General features: G+C 41.7%; 2 protein-coding genes, 1 long non-coding RNA gene and 1 other non-coding gene across 14 annotated transcripts in view; 1 reads left to right on the top strand and 3 right to left on the bottom strand.

Annotated features, from left to right (window-relative positions):
* Positions 1 to 10,342, bottom strand: part of LUC7L2 (LUC7 like 2, pre-mRNA splicing factor) — a 57,561-nt gene extending 47,219 nt beyond the window's left edge. The window contains exons 1-2 of one of the 10 annotated variants that reach the window (XM_046668773.1): positions 9,925 to 10,342; positions 6,952 to 7,035 (exon numbers count right to left, since the gene is read on the bottom strand). In XM_046668773.1, coding sequence (XP_046524729.1) covers positions 6,952 to 6,969 — 18 coding nt within the window. In that variant the 5' untranslated portion in view covers positions 6,970 to 7,035; positions 9,925 to 10,342. Of the gene's footprint in view, positions 1 to 4,134; positions 4,237 to 6,758; positions 6,927 to 6,951; positions 7,036 to 9,924 lie in introns of those variants that run through there. The other 9 variants (XM_046668776.1, XM_046668775.1, XM_046668779.1 and 6 more) reach the window with 9 other exon arrangements.
* A 129-nt stretch (positions 10,343 to 10,471) lies between these two features.
* LOC124243209 (uncharacterized) lies at positions 10,472 to 19,014 on the top strand. Its single transcript, XR_006889649.1, has 3 exons — positions 10,472 to 10,643; positions 17,211 to 17,300; positions 18,491 to 19,014. It is a non-coding gene; the product is annotated as an uncharacterized LOC124243209 (long non-coding RNA).
* Positions 19,015 to 19,055: 41 nt separating this feature from the next.
* On the bottom strand, positions 19,056 to 24,155 carry FMC1 (formation of mitochondrial complex V assembly factor 1 homolog). Of its 2 annotated transcripts, none has more exons than XM_046668784.1 (2): positions 23,733 to 24,155; positions 19,056 to 19,349 (listed from the first exon to the last, which is right to left on the bottom strand). In XM_046668784.1, exons 1-2 carry the CDS (start codon positions 24,138 to 24,140, stop codon positions 19,146 to 19,148), a joined length of 612 nt encoding a protein of 203 aa, XP_046524740.1. In that variant the 5' UTR covers positions 24,141 to 24,155; the 3' UTR covers positions 19,056 to 19,145. The 2 variants fall into 2 exon arrangements, with proteins under 2 accessions (XP_046524740.1, XP_046524741.1); XM_046668785.1 differs by lacking the exon at positions 23,733 to 24,155 and adding an exon at positions 22,750 to 22,982.
* TRNAR-CCU (transfer RNA arginine (anticodon CCU)) lies at positions 23,483 to 23,555 on the bottom strand. Its single transcript has one exon. It is a non-coding gene; the product is annotated as a tRNA-Arg (tRNA).
* Positions 24,156 to 24,494: the final 339 nt, after the last annotated feature.

The raw sequence follows: 24,494 nt of genomic DNA, 5'->3' as shown, positions 1-24,494 counted from the left end.
ACCACAACCAAAGCCCTCCCCACAGGCACAGTTGTTAGGGGCCACATGTTACTGATGGCTTGGGACAGGGTAGGCACATTCCCACTGAAATAAAACCCATACACCTTCAGTGAAAGGAACACCAGAGTTAGAAGAAGTGTATAACTGAAAGCTTAAAGCTTCTTACTTCCCTGTGCCCTCGAATCCTCAAATGCAGAGAAATGTTCCACTCTCTTATTACCATTTCTTACAATATAAGCTACTGAGTCCACATAACAATGTGGGAACTGGAGAAAGACCCGTGGCCAAATTCTGGTCTAGCACAAGGAAGGAAGAATCTGCCCTGTACTAGTAAATCCTTACATCTTCACATGGAACCAAGGTAAAAGCAGGTGACTACAGCTACACAGTGACTATGATACTGAAGAACCAACGTGATCACTTTTACACCCTTGAATTTTCTCACCAACTCCACTAACTTCTCCCACCTACCTTTGTTGTTTGTTTACAATTCAGCCTAAAACCCACCTCGAAGAACCCTTTTGTAATTAACCTTTAAAAAACAACCCTCTTATTACTCCATGTTCCTTTGTTAATACATTCAGTTTAATTCACTGTATATTTATACAGCTCAAAGTATAGGATTCATTTTATAAAAGGACTCACTATCATATCTTAACACAAAATGATTATAGATGCTTTGACACACTTAGTATGACTTGATCCATGTCAAACTTCCCAGGAATACATTTATTACATAAAGAAAGGAAAGAGAGAGTACTCAGCCAAAGATGGTAGTGGGAAAGACCAATTATGGTATGCTCCCTTCCAAATGGAACATCAAGTCACTTCTTTCTAACAGAACTTACAAATTCATCCTGAGTAGTAGTAGCAGCTCTTTCCTCCAGAAAATACAAAAATAAGGGTACTACACAGTTCAGAAAGGCTATCCCTCTTAATCCTTTCATATGGTCCTATAAGCTTATAATTAAGAATAGGTACTAATATCACCCCCACCATAATCCCCATGACAAACCCAACATTTTAAAAATGTAATGCCCACTGTAGAAGAAATTTCCAGAACAAATTCATTCTTGCTGAATATGATCAAAGATCATACTAAATACTAAAAATAAAAATCACTTTTTAAATCTACCAGCCTACTTGTCTATGAAAACTGTCTAACAAAATTCTAAGGAATGAGACTGGGAAACACCCTGGATAGTAGGAGAAAAAGCTTATAGGGTCTTTAAGAGCTATTCTAATAGTGACAGAAACGTGAGAACAGAATACTAAAGGAGCTGCATTCCAAGGGCTCTACACCGTCCCTTGCCACAACACTATCTTCTCTCTCTATACAAGCACAGAGTCCTGGCCACTGGCAGGGGTCAACACCATCACATCACATGCTTTAGGAAATCTATCAACATATTTTTCCTCTTTGATATAAGAAATAAATTAGAAAAGCTTGAATAGTTATCTAAAAATTAAGCTCTAAAAGTAAATTATTTTATGAGATATGTTATAAAAGAAAGTCAGTCACTAAAAAGTTGCAGCCTGCTAAATTTTACACTTTGATACTTACTTGCAGAGCTGCAATTCTGATAGAGTTAACACTGGAACTCTGGATATCTGGTGCCTTCTATCATCCAGAACTTTCTATACACAAAATAGAAGCTATCTCTGGCTATGAAGAAATAGCTGAAAAGAACCAAAGAAAAAGTGATTGGCTGATTTATCTATTAAAAAGACAAGTTCTCATTGGTTGGTGATAGCTATAAAAGCTATGCAGAGCCTCCCCAAACCTAAAACCAATGAAGGAAAGAAATAAAAAGGGGAAAGAAATGAGAATATCAAAGGACAGAGGTGACAAACGACTCAATGATAAAGGAAGTTAAAATGAGAAACAGATTACCATGAAGGAGACTGAGCCTTACAACTACTGAAACAACACAGGAGAAATACTGTGTCACATTGAATACACACCAAATTCACAAGCTTCTGGAGAAGCTTCTGGAGAAAGGACTGAGACTATGAAGGGGAACATAAGAGACTTCATTTGCAATGCTTCGATTTTTTTTAATTTGAGGGAAATATACAAAACATTTGTTCATTCACACAGGTGTCTTTTGTTTTGTTTTGTTTTGTTTTTTGGTGAGGAAGATTGGCTGTGAGCTAATATGCGCTGCCAACCTTCCTCTCTTTGCTTGAGGAAGATTATCCTTGAGCTAACATCTGTGCCAATCCTTCTCTATTTTTTGTATGTGGGACACTGCCACAGCATGGCTTGATGGGTAGTGAGTAGGTCTGCGCCCAGGATCCAAACCTGTGAACCCTGGGCTGCCAAAGTGGAGTGTGCAAACTTAAGCACTACGCTGCTGGGCTGGCCCATCTTTTGTATTTTTAAACACTTTTTTCAAACTTAGACACCTATAATCAGTTGTCACAGAATTCATCACTTAAAAACAAACATAATTGTTCATGTGTAAATTTTCGCTCCCCACTAGACTGAGTCCCTCTAGGATTAGAGTCCTATGTCACTACTTTATTGCAGAGTCAAAAGATCACAGAAGCAAATATGTCCATAATCTCTAAGAAAAGGAAAGGAGGAAATAACTAAAGCAACTCAGCAAACTGGGGATATTCAGGAAAGCAAGATTCTATTTCTATCAACAATTACTATACCCTAAAGCACATCAGCCAATAAATACGCAGAATATCATGCCCGAGAAAATACTCCTTCTAATACTATGAGGCAAATTAAACAGTAACACAGGAATTTCTCAAACACATGGTTTCCAGAAACCGAGGTGAATCAACTGTTTTCCTAGCATGCATGCCCTGCTGTTCTCCTGTCCATAATGAAGAATTATAGCCACTTTCCCCAGTTTCTAGTCCAGGAGTTATGTTTGATATGCAGCTTTTCCCACAGCCAGGTACTTTTTCACATTCCCACTATGGAACAGAATGGTGAAATTCTGCAGAACTGCTGACTACTATGGACCAAAACACTAATGGAGAGGTGAGAAATTAAGCTAAATGAGGCAATTTCACCCTAGAAGTCTCAATGGGCCTCTCGAGAGATTCCTAGATCTCTCCATCTCACAGGTGTGTATTTCTGGCCAGTCATTTCTACTTAGTGGCTTGGATGCATACAGTTCAAGAGGCTTTCCTTTCAGACGAATAGCTAAAACAGTATTTTCGAAAGTATGGGATTTGTACAAAAGATGACTTTAGGTGTTATATGATTCCACCAACATGACATTTTAAACACAACTCAATCACTTAGAGGTGATTATTTATCATGATTGAGTCAAGAAAAAAAGGTTCCACTTGGCCCTTATATGTGTTTAACACATCTAAGAAGTTCTAATTTTTAGCATAAAGTAAGTGACAACAAAATCTAGTTATCTTTATGACACCATATTGTTTTCATTGCATTTATTTTTCTGGTGACATAAACTTTCATTTTAAAATTTTTAGAAAGTGAGTTGACAAAAAATATTAAACAGAAAATGGGATAAAAAATAGGAAAGGTGTTGTGTGTGACTAATACATGGTTTCTCAAAACTTTTAATGTGCATCAGAGTCATGAGGAAGGCTCTTAAAACACAAATTGCTGGCCCCTATCCCCAGAATTTCTGATACAATAGGCCTGGGGTGGGCCCAAGAATATGTATTTCTAACAAGTTCTCAGGTAATGTTAAGGTTTCTGTTCTGGGGACCACACTTTGAGAATCACCCATCTAGAACAGTGGTCAACAATCCTTTTCTTAAAGGGCCAGAGAGCAAATATTTTAAGCTTGCCAGCCATATCGCTCTGTTGCAACTACTCAACTCTGCTGCTGTAAGGCAAAGCAGCCACAGATATGTACAAAAAAGGACACAGTCGCGTTCCAATAAAATTTTATTTACAAAAAGCAGGTGGGCCATAGTGCCAACCCTGATCTAAAACATACCCACGAGTAACTGAAAAGGGTACACCGTGTAACCTAATAGTAGGACAGAACGTAGAAGCAGCTGAACAGCTAGGTACACGATAGGTACTACCCAAAAGATACCCAATCTATTTTACCGAAAGGCAAAGCTTCGGAAAGTTTTAACTCTGAAAGACAAAAACTAAGGTCTCAAGAAGATAAAAACAAAACAATTTACCATGCATTCAGGAGACATGACAAAAGACTCAGCAAGGGCAGCTGGTTAAATTCTTTTCAGGTTGAATCACACAGGTCAAACATCATTGCACATGGTTCACAACTAAATTAGAACATATGAATCAATATCTAGTGAGTGTTTTTTCAGGAAAAATGTTTTATAGTCCATGTTAAATAGCAAAATATGGCATTTATTCAGTTGATGAGCTACACTGTTACTTTCAGATGGCTTTGACTTTTCAAAGTCCTAAGTTATTCAGTTAAAACAACATGAAGCTGTAGCCAATTTCAGAGTTACAAACTACTTTTCTCTATATCCTCAATAATCTTACAAAATTGGTTAGCTCATCTATTTTGGCCTTGCCTTCCAATTTCTACCCTAGCAGCTGCTGGTACATGAGAATTTAAACCAAAAAGGGACAGAATGACTTTTCTGCAGGTGCTGAATCCACAAGCTTCCTGTCAGAAACCCTTTCTCTGTCTCACTCTTTCCCCAGCAAAACGTTCCCAACTTTCTTCATCTTCTTAGTCTAAAATTTCTTAGCAGATTGATTAAGCTGGGTAGTAGGATGCTTATGGTTCCTCAAGGATTATACTAACAGCCCTGGGCTTTTAGGATTCAATCCATTTCAAGCATCTTTCTAGAATTCCATTCTTGAGGAGCATCTGCCTCATTTATCTAGTCTTACCCATACTTACTGACCTTCAGTTTTAAGCCGTCTGCCTATCTTTGCAACCCCACTGCTTGCCTGAACCCCTAGCAACTTGAAGCTCTAATATCTGTATGAACCAACTGGTACTGAACACTATCTGACTCACCAGCTCTGACCCTGATCCAGGATACCTACTTGCCTTGAGTTCCTGCTACCTATCTTGAACAGGCAGCTCACTACCATTTATCCCTATATGACAGCTCGCCCTAATCAAATCAAAGCATTTACCTGCTGCTTACAGACCTTATGCAATGACAGACAAAATGATTTTTCTTTGGTTTTATTTTTTTACCCAAAGTGAAAGAATGTCTCAGAAGCAGAGGCTTCCTTGGGAAGAGCTAAACAACTGAAGAGAATGCAAGGTTATATGAGGTGATAGTATTATTGTTTTCTGGGCTGTTCTGTAGACAGAAATATTACTCAGAGTTCAAAATGCAAAATAAAGTTTTTTTAACCGGGTTCACTATATGGGTGTTAACATAGCTTTCAGTGTTTTGATATGCCTGGACCTCTGATAAACTCAAATATTTACTAAAACTCTATTTAACGTTATGTTTGACTACTGTTTAACATTGTGTTTGCTAAAATTTCTTATAACATTAAAGAATTTACAAGCTCTGGAGTAAGATATACCCCATTATTTTTTCAAAAAATGTGAGCTTGTACATTAAAGGCTACGCCTCCTTCACTTAAAATGAACAATCCAAGTAGAATAGAAGAATGGCTTACAACTGACCAAGAAATAAATATGGTTCATTATGTTAATGAGAGAAAATTAAAAGAAAATGCTCTCAATGCTGATGACAAGTCAAGAAACAGAGATTACAGTCAGGATGATTTTTATGAAGAAAATACACTGAAGACAACACTACTTCAATCTTTGATTCAATAATTTATTTTGCAGAAAGGCAGAAATGTCATACTGTCCTACAGGTTCAACAGACAGGTATCACTAAACTTATATTAGAAACAAGTATATGATTTCTGAACTGTATTTTCCTGGTTATCTCCTGGGATGAGTATCCTTTTAATTTTACAACCCATAAACTACAACTAATCAGCAAAAAATATTAAATTATGATTAATAAACTCTGTTAACTGAGGAAGTACATCATTACATGTTGAGAAAGAGTACCCTCAAAAATAGCTAAAATTATCTGAAAACTTTAACTTGCCCTAAACATTCCTTAAGCATAATGGACAAGTAACGATGCTACAAAATTTTATTCTATTAGTCTACTGGCTGTTTTTGAGGGCAGACTGCCATTTCCAACATGTTTTAACCTTTCAGAGATCATTTCTAATCCCATTAAAAGGTTATAAACAATTAAGAGGTATGGAAACCTCAAAACTACCTTTTGAGACCTCCCTAGTTCCTAAACTTAGAATGTAATCTAAATTCACACCCTCAATTTTGTTTAATTCCTATCCCTTGCACCTTGCCAGACTTTTCTGGAGTCAAGACAAGAGACTTATAACCAAACTGTATTTGTTGGCAAAAGGGCTTTGTCTAAGCGACATTCTTACAATTAACCCAACTCAGCAAAAATGACTATAGTCTGTGTGAGGACACTGGGTTCTTCCAAGTGTCACATAGACAATTCTCAAACTGCTGCTTGAACTTTCCTGTCCTGCTCCTCCCTTTCAAATAGAACACAATCAGGGAAAACAAATTAACCCTCTCCCTTCTATTAATGCTAACAACTAAAACAGAAAGGTATTTATAAAATTTAACGTTATCTTAAACTTCAGATAAAATACCAATTTATATCTACTTATAGTTCCTCCTTTCTAAAAAACTTAAAGTATACTTATTTTTCAACAATTTTTGAGTATAACATAGGAAATTATTTGGTTTCCCATTTAACAAATTATAGATTTAACTTGAGGCAAAAAAGGTGAGGTGACTTACCCAAGGTTACAATTAGAGGTACAGCTGGGGCTAGAAACCAGGTCTCCTGAGTCTCAGCCCAATGCTCTTTTCCTTAGCCCATGATGCCTTATCAGAAAAATCCAAATACAGTCAGACCCCCAGTTACATGGGTATGAGTTACACTGATTCACATATACAAACTTTATATAGTGTGACCAATGTTTCAACTCACGCGGTACCCTGCTTCCATTTATGCAGTATGCCAGGCATCGGCACGATTTTCAGTGGCACACAGGCGGTTGCCACCACCAGGGCCCTAGGCGAAATTGCAAAGAAGGCAAAGTTTGTCTTTGGCCCTCCCACCTCCCTTATGCATTCCTCTCCCACCTCCTGGTCACCCCCTGCCCAGCCTCCCAGCGCCATCATGCTGCCCTCTGGTTGTCCAAAGCCCCCCACTTCCACCACTCACCCAAGACTGTCCTTTCTGGAAGTGCCCAGTGATCCAAGATTACCTCTCCTTATCCCTGCCACTAAAATTCCTAGTCACAAAGTTTAGGTAATCTAATTATTAATTGATTCAAGCAATTCAAATTAAGATATATTTAACAGACTTAAATCTCCAAGGAGTTTTAAAAGGAACTAATTAAAAACTGATTTTGGAGAAGGGGAGAGGAAATAAAACTTTTATTAGGGAGAGACGGAGGTGAAAGGGAAGTAAGGTTTTCCCAGTACCCTGGACCACCTGTGCCACTTCAGATTCCCTCACAGGCAGGACACTAAGGCTTGATGGGGTCATTGCTACCTCGAGTCCCACTAACCAAGAAGACAGTGGCTGCTTTATAGTCTCTAGGATTAAAAAAAAAAAAAAAAAAAAAAAATTGGACAGCTGCCTTAAATACCCTCCTACCTACCTTTTCCAACTCTCTCCCACTTCTTGGACCCCATTTCCACCTCTTAGTGCCAAACACACCCAACAGCATTCCCTGTAAGCTTTTCCTGTGTCCAATACAAAGCTTCCCATTACATGGTTTCAAATTCATGATGTTATTCAAGAACATATCCATGATCCCCTATCCCTGGATAACCAAGTTGACTGCATGCTAAAAAGGAACAATCCTAATTATTTAAAGGTCCTGAGTCATAAGATGAAATACGTAAACTTATTATCTGTAAGAAGGAAAAGAAATGTTCTGATTCTTATCTCATATGCATAAAAGAACTAATTTGGGTATGTAAAAAAAGTTCAATTCTTTTCCTTGCAAGTAGTATGCTTCTTACTTCTGGCCCAACACAACAGTGAAAATCCAGTCATTTCAGCTAAATAATATCACAGACTTGTAAACATAAGTTCACTGGTAAACCTCTTAGTCTGGAGGCAAAAAAAATCCAGAAACAGACACATAAAAAATATAAATTTATTTGTATACAGAGTGGATTTTAAGAAAAATCCATGTTTCTGCTGACTACACACACAGGAATATATATATTTTTAAATTTAGCTTTGCAGTACTAGATTGGATGCCTAGTTCAGAAATTCATCAGGTGCTAGTAGTTGCTTTGATCCAACTACCCTCCCAGTAAAATTAGGAAATTCAATCCTCACAGAAGACACCAAAAATGGTATCCATCTAGGAGTAAAAGGATCATGTAAAGTAAGTCTTAAATGATTTTTATAATTTTATTACAAAGATTATTCTGTCAGCTAAAATCCTGGATTAAGCCCCTTCCCAATATGGCTTTCATAACGAAAAAGGAGCAATGTTAAGACACGATGCAAATATAAAATAAACGTTTTTACCTAAAAGTGAAAAATGGTAAGGGGTAAAAGTTTCTCCAGTGGCATTTTTAATTAATGTTAAGTTTCAAGGGTTTACTATGCAAATAAAATTCGTCTCTTTCGCAATCTTCCCCTCCTCTCTACACAAGTAGGTTTGCCATCTACACCTATTTGTCTATATGTTCTTCGAAAAGTTCCCAATGTGGGTTTTCATTAAAACAGAACTGCAAACACTGAAAAGCCATTCTAAACATGCATTGCTAAATATATTTCAATTCAATAAAATTTTTTAATCTACTCACATATTTCGCTGCCAAGCACTCAAAATTCTAAGAGCGACTGCTAAAAATGTAAGAGTGTCCATTTTCTCTTACATCAAGCGATTTAAATAACTTGTCAAGAAAAAAGCATTTCTTTAATGGCTAAGTAACTATGTCTGAACAATCAACACATAAAAATGAGCAAGTGTTCTGCTTTGTTTTTAAGAGAGAAAGTACTGCACTAGACCTTTCCTCCACGTTAGAATGGATTTGAGATGAAATTCAAAGAGTACATTACGAATTATCATCACCAAAAAAAAGCAACAGCATTTCATCTTATTTAGAAATTCTCTTTATCACAAAAAGATATCCAGCAATTAGTACTTTTCTATATAAATTCTAACCTAAATGCCTAAAAGGATCGTTGCTTCCCTCCATTGTACTTCACTGGGCACCACATTTTCAAAATGGTTCTATTTGGGGCACATGCAAGACTTGTCAATATTTACTGAACAAAGCCTCTATCAAATTGTCTAACAAAATGGAGGGCTCTCGGAAAAAACAGGCCATAACATTTCTTTTTTCACAAAATGGGGCCAAACACACCCACTTCAAGAAACCATGGTTTGGGTCAGATTTTCTCATAGGAACGGTGGTTTCTGCGGGGATCGAGAGAGCACCCCTGCGCCTGGGTTCCCGGTGAAGGCTTCCTCCGGGCCCAGGGAAGGGGTGGGGGCAGTTCTCTCTGGATACCCTGGAGGGCGGCGGCGACGGGGAGCCCGAGCCCTGGGTTAAGGCCGTCGCGCCGGGGTCGGAGGCTTTAGCAGTCCAGGCACCCAGGGAGCCACCAAACCGGCCGCCCGACTACGCAGGAGAGACGTGGGCTCTCCCATCCCAACCAAGTCAACACTGAAGGCTCAAACTCTCCTTTCTGCCTCCAGGCCCCGCCTGACCCCATTGGCAGCAGTTCCCGCCAATCCGTTCTGTCGCCGCCCCCCAAACCCGCCTGCCCAGCGCTGATTGGATGGGACGGGAGCCGGGACCTCGTGTACCAATCTGGGAGCCCCTTACTCAGCCACACACACAAGCCCAGGTGCGCCCGCCGAGCCCCTTCCCCTCGCCGTCCCCGGCCCCCTCCCCCACCCCCAGGGCGCTGGCAGAGGCTTACCGTCCCGGGAGGTGCCCATCAACTGGTCCAGCATCGCGCGCATCTGGGCCTGCGCCGACATGGCGGCGGCGTAGCGGGCGGACGGGCGGGGGTGGGGCGCCAACCGGGCCCTTTCGGGCGGGGGGACAAGGGGAAGGGGTGGGGGAAGGTGAGGCGCTGTCTCGGTGGCCGCCGGCGCCTCGAGGCGTGCGGAGAGGGAGCCGGAGGGGCTGCAGGAGACTCCGGGCTGCACTGCTCACGACGACGCGTACGTGGAAGGCAGCAGCCCCCGAAAGCGACCCTCGTTCCCTCACTCTCCGTCGGGTTCCTGGGGCAGAAGCGATACGGGCTAAGCAAGCTGCCGCCTCCAACACCGCCACCCGCCAGAAGCCGTCAGCCCCCCCCTCCAAGCTCTGACGCCGCTCGCCGCCACCGTCGCCGCGACGTGAGCGCGCACGCTCCTCGCGCTTAGTCGTTTCCCGCGGGGCTCCACCAACTGGCTTCCAACAGCATTTGTTCTGCCCGCCCCGCCCGGGAAGGGTTCCACCCTAACGGCTCTCGGGCGCGTGCACGCGCGCTTCTCCCGCCCCTTCTTCCCAGATCTCGCGAGACTCTGGTGCTTCAACCGATCCTCCAGCCGGATCCGCCCGAGGCGCCAAACCTCGCGCTACTGGCTGCGGGTGTCCCGGGGAACCAGACCCAGATTAGCAAAAGTGCTAGAGGGTTAGCCCGAGTCGAAAGTAAGTAGAAACCAAGCCCGTCGGTTCCACTGAGGTTAGCAGTCTTAGTAGCTAATATGGGCGTATTCCTGACGAATACTCGCTGACCGATTAACTCACTTTCAGGGGCCCACCCAGAATCGTGTAGACGCAAGCTTTTTGTCCCTGCCGCCTGACCCCTACAAAAGGAGCCCTGGGGACCTGACATCTGGCTCAGTTCTCTTCATCCAGGCCTAGAGGCCTTAAGCCCCCCGCACTGGGATGAGTCAGGTTCAGGAACTAACACCTGAAACACGTTAGGAAACAGGTTAACTAACCCATTCGGATTAATCATTACTGATGACAGCAGGAAGCTGTTAGTGTAGATGTGGAACTAAAAAATTATGCAGTGTTCTGAGAAAGGAAAGGAGGTGGTCTTGTAGAGATTTTTTTTTCCTGCTTGAGAGAGAAATTTGAAGAATAAGGCCTTTCCAGTGTATCGGCAGCACTGACAACGGGGAGGAAAGCCTGTGGGTTCGGAGCTTGCCGTTGTCCTGGACTCCAGCCCTCGGTCGACCGATTACTAACTGTGGGACCTTCAGCAATTTGTTTCTTAATCTCGTGTCTAATGGGGGTGAACGCACATACTTTAGAGCGTGGTGTGAGGACTGACTGAGCTAACAGAAAATGCCTAGCCCAGAGCCATGCCTGGCCTTTTGACTTTTTGTAAAATATTAATTCGTTAAGATGAGACATAGGTACTTCCTAGATACTTCGAAAAGGAGTAATGGTAAAAAAATTTCATTAAAATTTTATATGCATCGCCTGGGAACTTATAATTTATTAGCAAGATCAATAAGAAATTAACATGAAATAGCAATCAGTCCCAAGATGCCTTGAAATGCATATTGGGCCACTAAAAATTGTAGAATCACGTTGTCTTTAGTAATTGCCCAAATAGTTTCTCTCTGATTATTCAGAGAACTCAAAATTCCAACAACTCCAAATACTAGGAATACCATTCTTTGAAAACAATGTACAATAAAAGAAAAATGTACAAACTATTATGTCCTAGGGAGATGCACTGTTTTATATACAGTATGATCTTATCCTGAAGAACAATATCCTTGGGAGGGAAATAGACTAAAATGTTGAAGTTTATATTCGTGTCACTACTCATATTGGGGTTTAAAGTGCTTATGTTTTCTATTTGTCTCACCTGTTTTATGTTTACTTTTCTCTCCTTGCCTGCCTTTTAATCATTTCATTTTTTCTCCTTCTACTACTTTGGAAGTTTTATTCTGTTTTTATTCTTGGAGTGGTTACCCTAGAAGTCATTACAAGCATCCTTAATGTATCAAAGTCTAATTTAATCAATACCTTTACTCTTCCTCCAGAAAGATAATGCAGGGAACCCAGAAAACTAACTCCATTCAACTTCTTCCCGGGTTCTATGCTCCTCTTGTTACATGTTTTAGTTCTATATGTTTTTTAAAACTGAGTTTCATATAATTGATGTTTGTTTATTTATCACTTGCTTTGCCCTACATTCCTTCTGAAATCTCGGCCTTTCTGTCTGTGATCATTTCCCTTTTGTCTGAAGTTTAAACTTTAGGTCAGGAGTCAGCAATCTACGTCCTCAGGCCAAATCCAGCCCACTGCCTATTTTTCTGAAGAGTTTGATTGGCATGCTGCCAGGCTCATTCATTTACTGTTGTCTGTGGTTGCTTTTGCACGACAAGAGCAGAGTTGAGTGGTTGTGACACATAATACTGTATGGCCTGCAAGACTGAAATAGTTACTATCTGCTTCTTCACCGAAGTTTGCCTAACCTGCTTCAGTTTGCTTTTGTGTTGGTCAGCTAGTGGAGAATGTCCCATTTTTGTTGATCTGAAAAGATCTTTATTTTGCCTTTCTTAATTCTAGATAAGTATTTTTATTCAGTATGGAATTCTAGGTTGGAGGTTGTTTTCTTTTAGCATGTAGATTCTTTCTGCTGCCCTTTACCTTCATTGCTCCTGCACAGTCAGTTCTCAGTCAGACTCCTTTGAAGATAGTTGGTTGCTTTAAAATTTTGTTCTTTTTGTCTTTGGTTTTGTGCAGTTTTACTATGATGTATCTGGGTGTGGATTTTTTTTTTATGTATTCTGCTTGGGATTCATTGAGCTTTTAGAATCTGTAACTGAGGTCTTTTATCAATTCCAGGAAATTTTTAGCTATTCTCAAATTGTCTCTCACTCATCAACTTCTGGATCTCCAAATAAATGTATATTAGGCAGTTTTCACTGTATCCTCTTTATCTTTTTACTCTTTTTGCATTTTCCATTTTGTCTTGCCAAGCTGCCTTCGTGACGTTTTTCTGACAAACTTTACAGTTCACTAATCTCCCTTCAGCTGTATCTAGTCTGCTATTAAATCCATTAATTGAATTCTTCATTTTTTCAGTTCTAGAGAATTTTTTTTAGGTTCTTTTCAAGTCTACTGTGTCATCTTTTTTATAATTTCTGGTTCCCTGATGAAATTTCCAAGCTTGGTTATTCTTTGACCCGAGTGAACATAATTGCTTTGTAATTCGAGTTTGCTAATTCTAATATCTGAAGTTTTTTGTGGTTCTGTTTCTGTTGTCTATTGTTTCTGCTGGTTTTCACTTCTGGGTATTGTTTTTGTGTGTGTCTGGTTATCTTTGTGTGCTGAACTTGTATTTGAAAAAATATGTATAGGAGTAATACAAGCCCTAAGATATACTGTAATGCTATGTTCCTCCGGAGAGGATCTTTATTTTTCCCTGATAGATAACTGAAGACAGTACGAGTCAAGGACCACCATCATACAGGTTCAAGACCTGTTTCTCTTCACCACCAAAATGACACAAATCTGGGCTGAAAGCCTAGCAAGGACGTTTTCACTTCCAGTTCACCCTTGAGGGTAAACTTCAGGGTTCTAGTTTAAAGTGGGTGTGGTTTATTAGAGTGCCTACCTTGGTGGGCCCTGGACTTTGCCTTTTGCCTCCCCAGCCCTACAAGCTGGCCAAAGGTGCAGCTCAGTTTCAATACAGAAGCTATTGCTACTAAACTGGCAAATGCCCTGAAGTAAAAAATGTGCCTTTGTGTGCCACACTTACTTTCACTTCTTGTCTTCTAAGATTTGGCCCAGTATTTCCCTATCTTAATAGCTCTTCAGTGACCCCTGTGGCCAAGTGGGTAAGTTCATACATGCTGCTTTGGTGGCCCAGGGTTCACCAGTTCAGATCCTAGGCCAGGACCTATGAACCACTTGTCAAGCAATGCTGTGGCAGGCGTCCCACGTATAAAATAGAGGAAGATGGGCACAGATGTTAGCTCAGGGCCAATCTTCCTCAGCAAAAAGAGGAGGATTGGCAGCAGATGTTAGCTCAGGGCTAGTCTTCCTCAAAAAAAGAGAATTTTAAAAAATATTTCATACACATTTTTTAGTTGTGTTCAACGGAAGGGTTAATCTAAATTACCTAGACTATCGTTAACAGAATTGAAATTTTTTTAATTTTTGTTTGTAAATTTTTTTAATTTTTAAATTTTAGTAGCTATGTATTAATCTTACCTGAAAAAAAACAAAAAGAAAAACCTCTGCGAATATGTCTATGTGTACATTCTAGCAATGATATCCATTCCTCTTCAGGAACAAGGTCTCATAAGGAAATATGAACTTATATAAGAGTAGAGTTAATCTATACATGCTAGAAACTAGGTAATTAAAAACTGGAATAGGTACAAGTAACATACTTTTTGCTAGCTATCCAAGCAGACAACTCTTCATTTTAATGTAAGTTATAAACTAAATATAGTAAATAATTAAAAGCTATATAGTAAAATTTAATATTGTAGTTATTCTGGGGGCATCAGTACTCACCTATCAAATTTTATAGACATGGTTCCTGTTAATTTAAATGTAGATTTAAAAATTCAAATTCAGTGTAAATTATTTATCTTTTAGTTGAGTGCATTAAAAACTTACCTTACAAACAGAATGTGCCTTGGATTAGCTTACCTTTAGTTTAAAACAAAACAGATTTCTTTTCCTCTCACATAATCCTGGTATGTGAACCTTTTTTTCCTATCGTCATGTTCATATTTGTATCCCTAACGCTTACCCAGACAAGGGACAAGCAGAGTACTAATAACTTAGTACCTTATAGCCAAAAACAGTTCTAGTCAAAGTGCATAAACATCTGAAGTTTATGGAGAGGAGAAACAGCTGGAGCCAAACCTGAACAGTGAGAGCTAGTTGACTGGTCTGTTAAAGGTGGAGGAATTAAAAGCAATAAGCATATATAAACCATGTTGCTTGAAAAAAGACTTTCACTTTTTCTAAGAATGAAAAGATAAGGATAGCTAAGCCACTGTCCAATACATAGTAGGCATTCAGAAATGCCTGTTGAAGGAGGAAAGGAGAGAAAGTGAAATTTAACCTCAGATCTGAAGAATTAATAGGAATTAGCTAGGGAAAGGGGTACGATTAGGGGAAAGAGCTTTCCTTGCATAAGGAACAGCAAAATGTTGAAAGACAGACCATGGCGTCTAGAAGTGAATTTTGGTATGGCTAGACTGTCAAATATAAGGAGAGTAGAGATGAAGCTGAAGAGATTTGGCAAGGCCAGATTCTGGAGGCCCCTGTTAACGTTGAACTTTGAAGGGTTGTAAGCTGGAGAGTGACAAGATCAGTGGAAAATGGATTGATTGAAAGGAGCAATTTGGAGTTAGACCAATTAGGGAGGGCAGTGGTTCAGGAAAGAGATGCAAGATATAAGAGGTCTGGACTAGGGTAGTAGCAATAGAGATTCTGTGGAGGTAGAATCTAATTAATTTAGTGACCTGACAATGAAAGAGAGGAAGCAGTCAAGAATGATTCAGATTTCTGACTTGAGTGACTGAGTAAAAGTGTCAATAGACTGATAGGGAATACCAGAGAGGAGGTTTATAGGGGAAGATGATGAGGTTCGACACATCTACAGCTTGGCAGGGGGGCCTGGACTGGAGTTAGCCTGTTGATCATAATTGAAGCTTGGGAAGTAGAGGTGATTACCCAGGGGAAAACATGTAGAATGTGAGGTAAGGAGCTACGTCTCAACCCGAGGAACACCAATATATAGGAGATATGCAGAAGAGGAAACTGAAGACAAATGGCTAGAGTGAGAGAAAACAAGAATGTGGTGTCATCAAAGTCAAGGGAAGAGGAAGCAATCGTCAATAGTGTCAAATGCTCCCTAGAGATCAAGATAAGGAATGACCCACTGTGTTTAGTGACCTGAAGGTCATTTGTAACCTTGCAAGGCAGTTCTGGTAGAGTGGAGGGGCAGAAACTAGACTGCAGTGGATGGAGGTTGCATGGGCAGTGAAAAATGCAGATGTATACATGCAACATGGATTTATTTTTTTGAGGAAGATTAGCCCTGAGCTAACATCTGCCGCCAATCCTCCTCTTTTTGCTGAGGAATATTGGCCCTGAGCTAACATCCGTGCCCATCTTCCTCCACTTTATATGTGGGACGCCTGCCACAGCATGGCTTGATAAGCAGTACTAGGTCTGTGCTCGGGATCTGAACCGACTGAACCCTGGGCCACCGAAGCAGGGTACGTGAACTTAACTGCTACGCTACCAGGCCAGCCCCTGGATTATTAATCTCAAAATCAGTATGCTGAGCAAAAGAAGCCAACTCAAAAGAGTACATACTGTATGACTGCATTTGGATGAAATACTTGAACAAGCCAAACTAATCTATAGAGACAGCAAGCAGGTCAGTGGTTGCCAGATGTGGGGAAGGGAAACTGACTACAGATGGGCACAAGAGAACTTTCTGGGGAGATGGAAATGTTCTCTAGCTTTATTTGGATAGTTACTACACAGGTGCTTTCGGCATTATTCGTCGACCAGTAGACTTAAAGTGGGTATTGTTATTATATGTAAATTCGACCTCAATACAACTCATTTTATGTTTAAAAAATGTAGAAAATGAATATAATTCATTCAATTCATTGAATGCATTCATTCAATTTGTGAAGAGGAACAGGAAAAGGCAGTAGCTGAAAAGGCATTTGAGTTAGAGGCCATGTATTTGTTTTGAAATGGAAGAGCATTGAGCATACTTAAATGCTAACAGAATTCAGTGGGAGGAAGCAGGTGAAGTTAGAGGAGAGAGGGTAAAAGAAAAAGCAAATGAAGGAATGGGATACAGCATGCACCACATCACTAACTAGTAAGTTAACACAGTGCCCAAACCTCAGGATTCCCTAGTTCTGAGACCTTCCCAGTATAGAAAGTTTATCATTTGTGTTCCAGAATCAGTTCCTTCCATTTCTGACATTGAGTTCACCTAATTCTTGATGGAAAAACCATTAATAAGAGTTGCAGGTTTGAATATATATGGACAGAAATGGCCTAAGTGGGTTCTTTAAACCATAAGAAATAACTTGTCTATACTTTGGAAGATTGGTGGCAATAGGGCTTAGAAAAGGGTTCATGATAAAAGAATGAGAGTATAGTAAAAAGATGAAAACAGTAAGATTTTCTTTTCGTCCAGCACTCATTATGTACTATGCAAGTGTTTTATGTAAACATTATTCTTATTTATTACAGCCACCTTGTTGGCATTCCGATTTTACAGAAGAGGAAACAAGCTCAGGTCAACTAACCTGCCCAAGATCACACAGCTGGTAAATTATAAAGGTGGGATTAAAACCTATGTCTATATGACTCATACCCATCATCAATATGCTTACCCTGTTAGGCAATTCTGCTTCAAATCTCTTTCTTTCAAAATGTTATTTGTTGCAGATACAATATTGTAACAACAAAGGAAATCAAAACATCAACCTGTCCTAATCCTTTTGCTTTCTTCATCTTACCAAAGTAAAACATCTTCAGATAATATTAATATACCCATGCCCATGAAATAAAGCAGGGGGGGAAACAAGTATGTTAAACATTTCTATTTTTCTGATCCATTTAATTGAATAAATGCTTGTTTGACCTTAGTACTATTAATGTTAATCTCTTAGAAGAAAGAGATGGTGTTTTAAAATGCTTTATGAATAGTTCTGTTCAGATTGTACTCCCCTAGTGAGTAGAACTGAGCCATGCATTCAAAATACTGATTGAATAATGCTATATGTAAGTCACTGACTGTGGAAGGTGTTTTGGAAACTACAAAGATGAATGAGACATGGTCCTTATTCTTTTTTTTTTTTCTGAGGAAGATTAGCCCTGAGCTAACTACTGGCAGTCCTCTTTTTTGCTGAGGAAGCCTGGCCCTGAGCTAACATCGTGCCCATCTTCCTCTACTTTATATGTGGGACGCCTGCCACAGCATGGCATACCAAGTGGTGCCATGTCCGCACCCGGGATCTGAACCAATGAACCCTGGGCCGCCGAGAAGCGGAACGTGCGAACTTAACCGCTGCGCCACTGGGCTGGCCCGGTCCTTATTCTTAAGGCACTTGCAGGGAAAAAGAGGGTATAGGACATGTCTATAAGAAACTGACATATACCACTACTGTTGGTAGTTCACAGAAAGAGAGTAATTTTTACCTGAGGAATTCATGACGCTAGAAGCAAGGGGACCATTTAATAGTTCAGCTAAAAGACGATCAATGCTTTAACTAGAACAGAGGCAGTGAAGATGGGGGAGGAGAAGGATGTTAGAGCCATTGCAGAAGCAGAACTTGCTGGCTGACTGGGTGTGGAGAAGGAAGAGAGAGAGGAATAAAGAAGGAAGCCCAAGTTTTTGACTTGGTCAGCCATGTGCATGGTGGAGCTGTTCATCCTGATAGAGAATTCAAGAGGAAGAGCAATTTGACAGGGAGATTAGAAGGCAGGAGAGAGAAGTCAGTGTGCTCATTGCATCTCCCTCTCCCTAGACTTCCTGCCTGGCGCCTGCAGTTGAATGGTGGCCATCTTCCTGTCCTAAGGGTCAACTCTGTCAGGCCTATGGAGGTAATAGCTCCCCCACTGTGCTATCCTCTAGGAGCTTCACCATGTTGCCCCACATCTTCATATATCCCTTCATTAACTCTCCTCAGTAACCCTATTTGAGTGTGCCATCTGTTGCCTGCCAGGACCTTAACACGTGATATTTGTGTATTTTTTAATAAAGTATATATGTATAATTGTATGTTTATATACACATAGGAAACATCTGGAAAGATGCACATCACACTGTTAGTAATGGTTACCACCTGGTAATGGAGATGGCAGAGGGGTGGGACAAGGGGGAAAAAAGACGGCTTTTATTTTATGTCTGTACCATTTGAATTCCTTAAAACAATAGGCTTGTATTACTTTTGAAATTAAAAAAATAAAGAGCTTTAAAAGCAGATCAAGAACATCAATCAGTGTAGTGTAGGAAGTTCAGTAAATTAACTGAGAGTAAGGATGAGACCTCCCTAAGAAACACTCAGTCAACAAAATTACAGAGAAAAATCCTAAACTTAAAAAAAACTTTAATTATAAATACATATGACAGAAATGATTAAATTCTTGTATGAAGGCAGCATCCAAGGAATCTCTCCGTTTTCATGGCTCCCAGCCCTTCCCTCCAGGCTGATGGGGCAACTTGAGACCCACCAAGCCAGCGGACTCCTCCACTGAGCGCTCACCCTTGCCATGAAATTCCTGATGAAGGGCCACGTGTTCTCGGATGCTGCGTAGGAGGCAGAGATAGGTGGCAGCTTGGAAATGAAGCTCATGTTGGGCTCTGCACAACTTCTCACTGGTAACCTAGAGAAGTAGCAAGGTCAGATACTCAATTAACAGCCCAGCGACAGATACAAGGCCACAGAGACAGATTTAACACACAAGCATTCTCTAGAATGAAAGTAAGTTGCACAGAGGAAATACAAACATGTATATGTGTATACTTAATACATAAATGGAGGCACTCTGTAATTATTGATGATTAGGAAAGCTGACCTCCAATTAATCAAAGACGAATTTTACAAGGACTTTCTCTGAGGAGCTTCATTGAGTGTCCTCACATGTTAATACTGGAAAGTCTTCCCTTTTCAATTCCCTCATTTTATAAAAGAGGAAATTAAAGCCCAGAGTCTTGGTGGTTGGTTAATGGCAGAGATGGGGAACTATAATCAGGTCACTAATCATTAATGTCACCCAAGGAATATAATACAGAACTTGCTCCCCTTCAAACAAATGAAGGACTGCCTTATGGTTGTGACTTTGGTTAATGTGGCACATGCCTTTCATTTCAATGAAAATTAAAAACTTATTTTGTCTGAAAATAATAGCTTTGTCCTCAACAGTAACAAAATAAATGTTTTATATATAAAAGTAACAGGCATATATTCATGTTACTTAATTATATTCACTCTCACAATTTACTTATCCATCTGAAAAATCCAGATTCTGATGATCTTAAGTAGCTGGAAACTCCATGTCCATTTGGAAGTCCCTAATGACTCCAAACCTTGTTTTTTCATCATAATTAATTTCTAGATTAAGTTAGTACACTGTCTTTTACTTGACTAGTTTTGTGTTCTAAGGTTTTGAGAAAATGGCAGGAAAGGTGAGACAGAGATGTGGGCACAGCCTCAAATGACTTAAGGAGCCCTTTCCAACCGTGGATTAATCTCTGGGCACCACTGCCCACATAATCCCCTTTCTTTCACCTTTCTTTAGTTGAATATTTAAGGTAGGACTCTGAAAACTAGAATGTATGGTTTAAGATCTGTAGATCACATTGTGTGAAAATGGCACTTATAAACAGCTTGAAAATAGAATTCATCCGCTTTAGTCAATATAACTTTTTATAATTAAAAATTTATGAAGGGCTGGGGGCTGGCCCCGTGGCCGAGTGGTTATGTTCGCGCGCTCCGCTGCAGGCGTTCCAGTGTTTCGTTGGTTCGAATCCTGGGCGCGGACATGGCACTGCTCATCAAACCACGCTGAGGCAGCGTCCCACATACCACAACTAGAAGAACCCACAATGAGAAATATACAACTATGTACTGGGGGGCTTTGGGGAGAAAAAGGAAAAAATAAAATCTTTAAAAAAAAAAAAAATTTATGAAGGGCTGGCCCTGTGGCCTAGTGGTTAAGTTTACACGCTCCGCTTTGGCGGCCCAGGGTTTCACCGGTTCGGATCCTGGGTGTGGACCTAGCACTGTTCATCAAGCCATGCTAAAGTGGTGTCCCGAATAGCAGGGCCAGAAGGACCTACAACTAAAATATACAACTATGTACTGGGGGACTTTGGGGAGAAGCAGAAGAAAAAAAAGATTTATGAAAGATGAACACCAATGTCACACCTCAACAAAGGGTAACACTCATTTCTATTTCATAAGCCCAAACTGACAGGATTTGAAACAGGAATTCTATATTACTGTAGGACAGGAGAATATTGATCTTGATTCAGCTCATCCTGAGTCAGGAGAGAAGGGTCAGCAAAATACACAGTAAGGAAATCACAGGAGACCAAAAGAGATCAAATGAAATAGTATATTTTCCCTAAGGAGAAAGAGGAGGTTCCTCCTTAATTGAATCCCTTCAACCTCGGGAAAGGATAGAGAAAGGGGGCAAAGATGGTTACTGAGTTACCTCTGAGCCAGCAGGAAATAAAAACCATTCCCCACATCCACGTATGCATTCCAGAGTGGTGTTTCTGGAATTTTTAGCATGAATTTCAGAAGTATTTCCAAGAAATTTGAGAGCCATTACCAAGCCTCTCTCAAGGGCAATAATGTTGCCTACATAACGTAGGACTATAACCATGTCACCTTCTTAAAAATCAGAATGACCTCCCGTTACATTTACAGTCCAGTTTAAGTTCCTGCCTACCACATCTCCTTCCACTTCACCCACCACACCCTAAGCCTGAACCATTCTCCACTGGCAGCTCTTCTCACCTCTGGGCTTCCAGTTGTGCAGCTTCTTTCAAGTGGACTTCATCTTCCCCAACCCCATTTGCTTACTGGTTCCAGTTTATCCTTCTAATCCCTGTTTAATGAATTTCCTCCTGAAAGCCTACCCTTCTTTATACTAGGACCTCCTGTTTACTCCCTCAGCACTTATTTATTCTAAGTGCTTCCTTGTATGGCTCCTCAATTGGACTGTAAGCTTCTTAAAACACAAGACCCATGTGCATCTTACTCGTCGTTTGTAGCCAAGTTCCTAGAAGTCCTTAGCATTGTGGCCTTTAAAAAATTAGTTGAATTTCATTTTGCATTCCAACTTCCATGCTCAGAAATTTGAGTTAGGATGACGGTTCTCCCTTTCCCACATTGCTCAAAGGACAGTGAGCTTCCTTCCCTAAAGGCCAATTCAATTTCCTACTTCAGAGATAGGCTGCCACTTTTCTCCAAGCCCGATCCATAACTCCAAAGGCAGCAATTAAATGGAAGACCCCTTTTTGGGAACCAGGTAACCTAGGTTCTAGTTGTTCTTATCCACGTCCTTGTACAGGTCACTGTCCCTGAGCCTCAGTTGCCCCATTTGAAAAATGAAACTGTGTTCCACCCGCTCGTGCCGAAAGCGGATATCAAGTGTGGATTTCACATGGGATATCCCAAGGATGGCTTCCCCTATGTTCGTATTTGTCTGCTAGATAGAAAGAAGGCATCTGGGCATATTTCACGTGGTAACGGACAGTACAACCTCATTATAGGTTTCTACTTCGCTCTAGAAGGCACTATTAAGTGGTGGAGATACAACATAAGTAAAAAATAGTTCCTGCTCTTCAAGAAGCTCCCCATAGCCTTCACCGTATTACAGTTTCCTGCCTCAAAAGTTGCTTCTCAGGATAGCTCTACTAGGGGAAGGGGGAGGGGAACGCTGGACAGATGCTGTGGCTGGTGACCCTACACTCGCCACCAAGTGCACCGTTTTTCTTTTCTCCCATTTCCCTTTCTCTGACTTTCCGTCTACACATGCAAAGACCGGCCAACGAAATCCCCGGGGACGGCGCCAGGCCAGGGCGGCTGTGCTCTCCCGCTGGCCCTTGGTCAGGCCCCGGGCTTAGGCCACAGACCAGAGCCGAGAGCCTGGGTTTGCTTGGCCGGAACGGGGGCTGGGTGGAAGGGCTGGCCTCAGAAATGCAGGCGCCCCAGACCCGACTCTCCCTCCCTTCCCGGGAAGGGACGCTGGAACCGGACACGGGCTTCCGTACCCGATGTGCACGGAAAGCTTTCACGAGGTACCGATAGGCCGCAGTGTCGCGATAGGGGCGGCCGGTGGCCGCGTTCATGTAGCGCAACTCCCGTAGCAGGCCTCGCAGAGTGCGCGCCGGGGACCCTAAGGCCGCCATTTTCCCGTCCTCCGAACCCGGTGACGACGGCGCCCGCCAGCCCAGCCGCTCATTGGCGGGACCCCGACCAGACCTCCGCGCGCCCTATCGACGGCGGAGCCCAGGAACGTCTCACCTCCCTGCTCTGCGGGCCCTTATTAATCAAACGCCGAGCAACGCCCCCAAGGAGTTAAGAGAAAAGCAAACGAAAGCCGAGTGCAACTGAATAACCAGATCCTTAAGAAACCCTGAGAGAGGCCGGGCGAGGAAAAAGGAGGTCCTTTCCTTACTGAGTAATTTAAGAAGCCATTAGCTGGCAGACCGCTGAGTCTCGAAAAGAAGAGGGCTTGGCGGGAGTGGGTATTGATTTGAAATAGAACACGCTGAGACGACTTTTGATTTCTAGAGGGAATATCAAAATTCAACGTATCAACTTCCCAGAAATCTTACGGGACGTAGGGCTCAGAGGAAAGAAATGGAGTATGTTGATTCTCATAAACTGTAGCCCAACACCTAGGAAAACCCCACATACACTTCCCATTTTTGAAAGGTAAAATTAAGTTAGCATATTTCGCTCTAATTGTTTAGAAAAGGAAAAAGGCAGAAAAACACTAACCACCCCAGATGGGACTCGAACCCACAATCCCTGGCTTAGGAGGCCAATGCCTTATCCATTAGGCCACTGGGGCTTCTGCGAACGACGCGCTCAAACAACGTATTCAGGTTTTTCCCTTTTGGCACGTCATCATCACGTTTCTTTCACCCTATCTTGGGAAACCACACCTACTGCCAATATGAGGGGCCGGGCATGCTGGGAGCTGTAGTTCAGAGAACAAAAGCCCGCGTAACAGCTCCAAAGGTTTTACCCTTGAGGCAGCTCCGATGCGCCGGGCGGAGAACCGGCGCGCGCACGATTTTGCATACGCGTTTGCTTGCGCAGGAGCCCCCGCGCCTGCGCAAAAGCGGGCATGTCGGGGTCGCGGAGCCGAGCGCGCTGGGCTCACCGGCCTAATCTCGGAGACTCGCCCCCTGAGCTTCTGCTCTGTCGCGTTTTTACCGGAAACAGCCGGGCCCTTCCGGTCTTGCGGCTTTCCGGACTCAGCTTGGTTCCAGCCGGCCCTTAGGTGGCGTCTGTAGCGGTTATCTTCTGTTTCCGGTTGAAGCGCTGAGGCTATTTCCGCAGAGCCAGTGGCGAGTTGAAAACGTATGCCTTGTGTTCTGGCTTGGCGGTCAGTGATAAGCATGGGACAGCGAGGAATTGGTAGTTGACTCATTAGGAATTAGTTAACTAGAAATAATTGGGAGTTAGTTCGTTTTCTGGTTCTGTGCCTAAGTGTATATCTTGGACAAGTCACTTCTCTTTGTGAGTCTCAGCGACCTCATCCCTTGTTTAAAATCTCTCAGTGGCTCCCCACTGCCCCTAAGGGAAAGTTCAAACTGCTGGACCCTGCCTAAATCACCCTTGCCTGTATGTCTCAACCTTCATCTCTCACCCTCTGCTGCAGGTATATGAAATTCTCTCCTCGTCTTCCTCCGCACACCTTGTTACTCCCTCTGCTTGGAACTTGACCATTTGTATTAGTATTCCTGCTTACCTTTTGCGCTTCACGTTTCCTGGGGAACTCTAG

This window comes from Equus quagga, chromosome 8, assembly GCF_021613505.1.
Source record: "Equus quagga isolate Etosha38 chromosome 8, UCLA_HA_Equagga_1.0, whole genome shotgun sequence".
Lineage (NCBI taxonomy): Eukaryota > Metazoa > Chordata > Mammalia > Perissodactyla > Equidae > Equus > Equus quagga.
This window is presented reverse-complemented; position numbering and strand designations above follow the sequence as displayed.

What these genes read in the sequence shown, in the direction of transcription:
- FMC1 (XM_046668784.1), bottom strand. Translation starts at nt 24,140, where the DNA reads ATGAGTCAACTACCAATTCCTCGCTGTCCCATGCTTATCACTGACCGC. An exon ending in GCATCGGAGCTGCCTCAAGG is followed by an intron (nt 19,350 to 23,732) that starts GTAAAACCTTTG and finishes CTACTTCTCTAG; the next exon opens with GTTACCAGTGAGAAGTTGTG.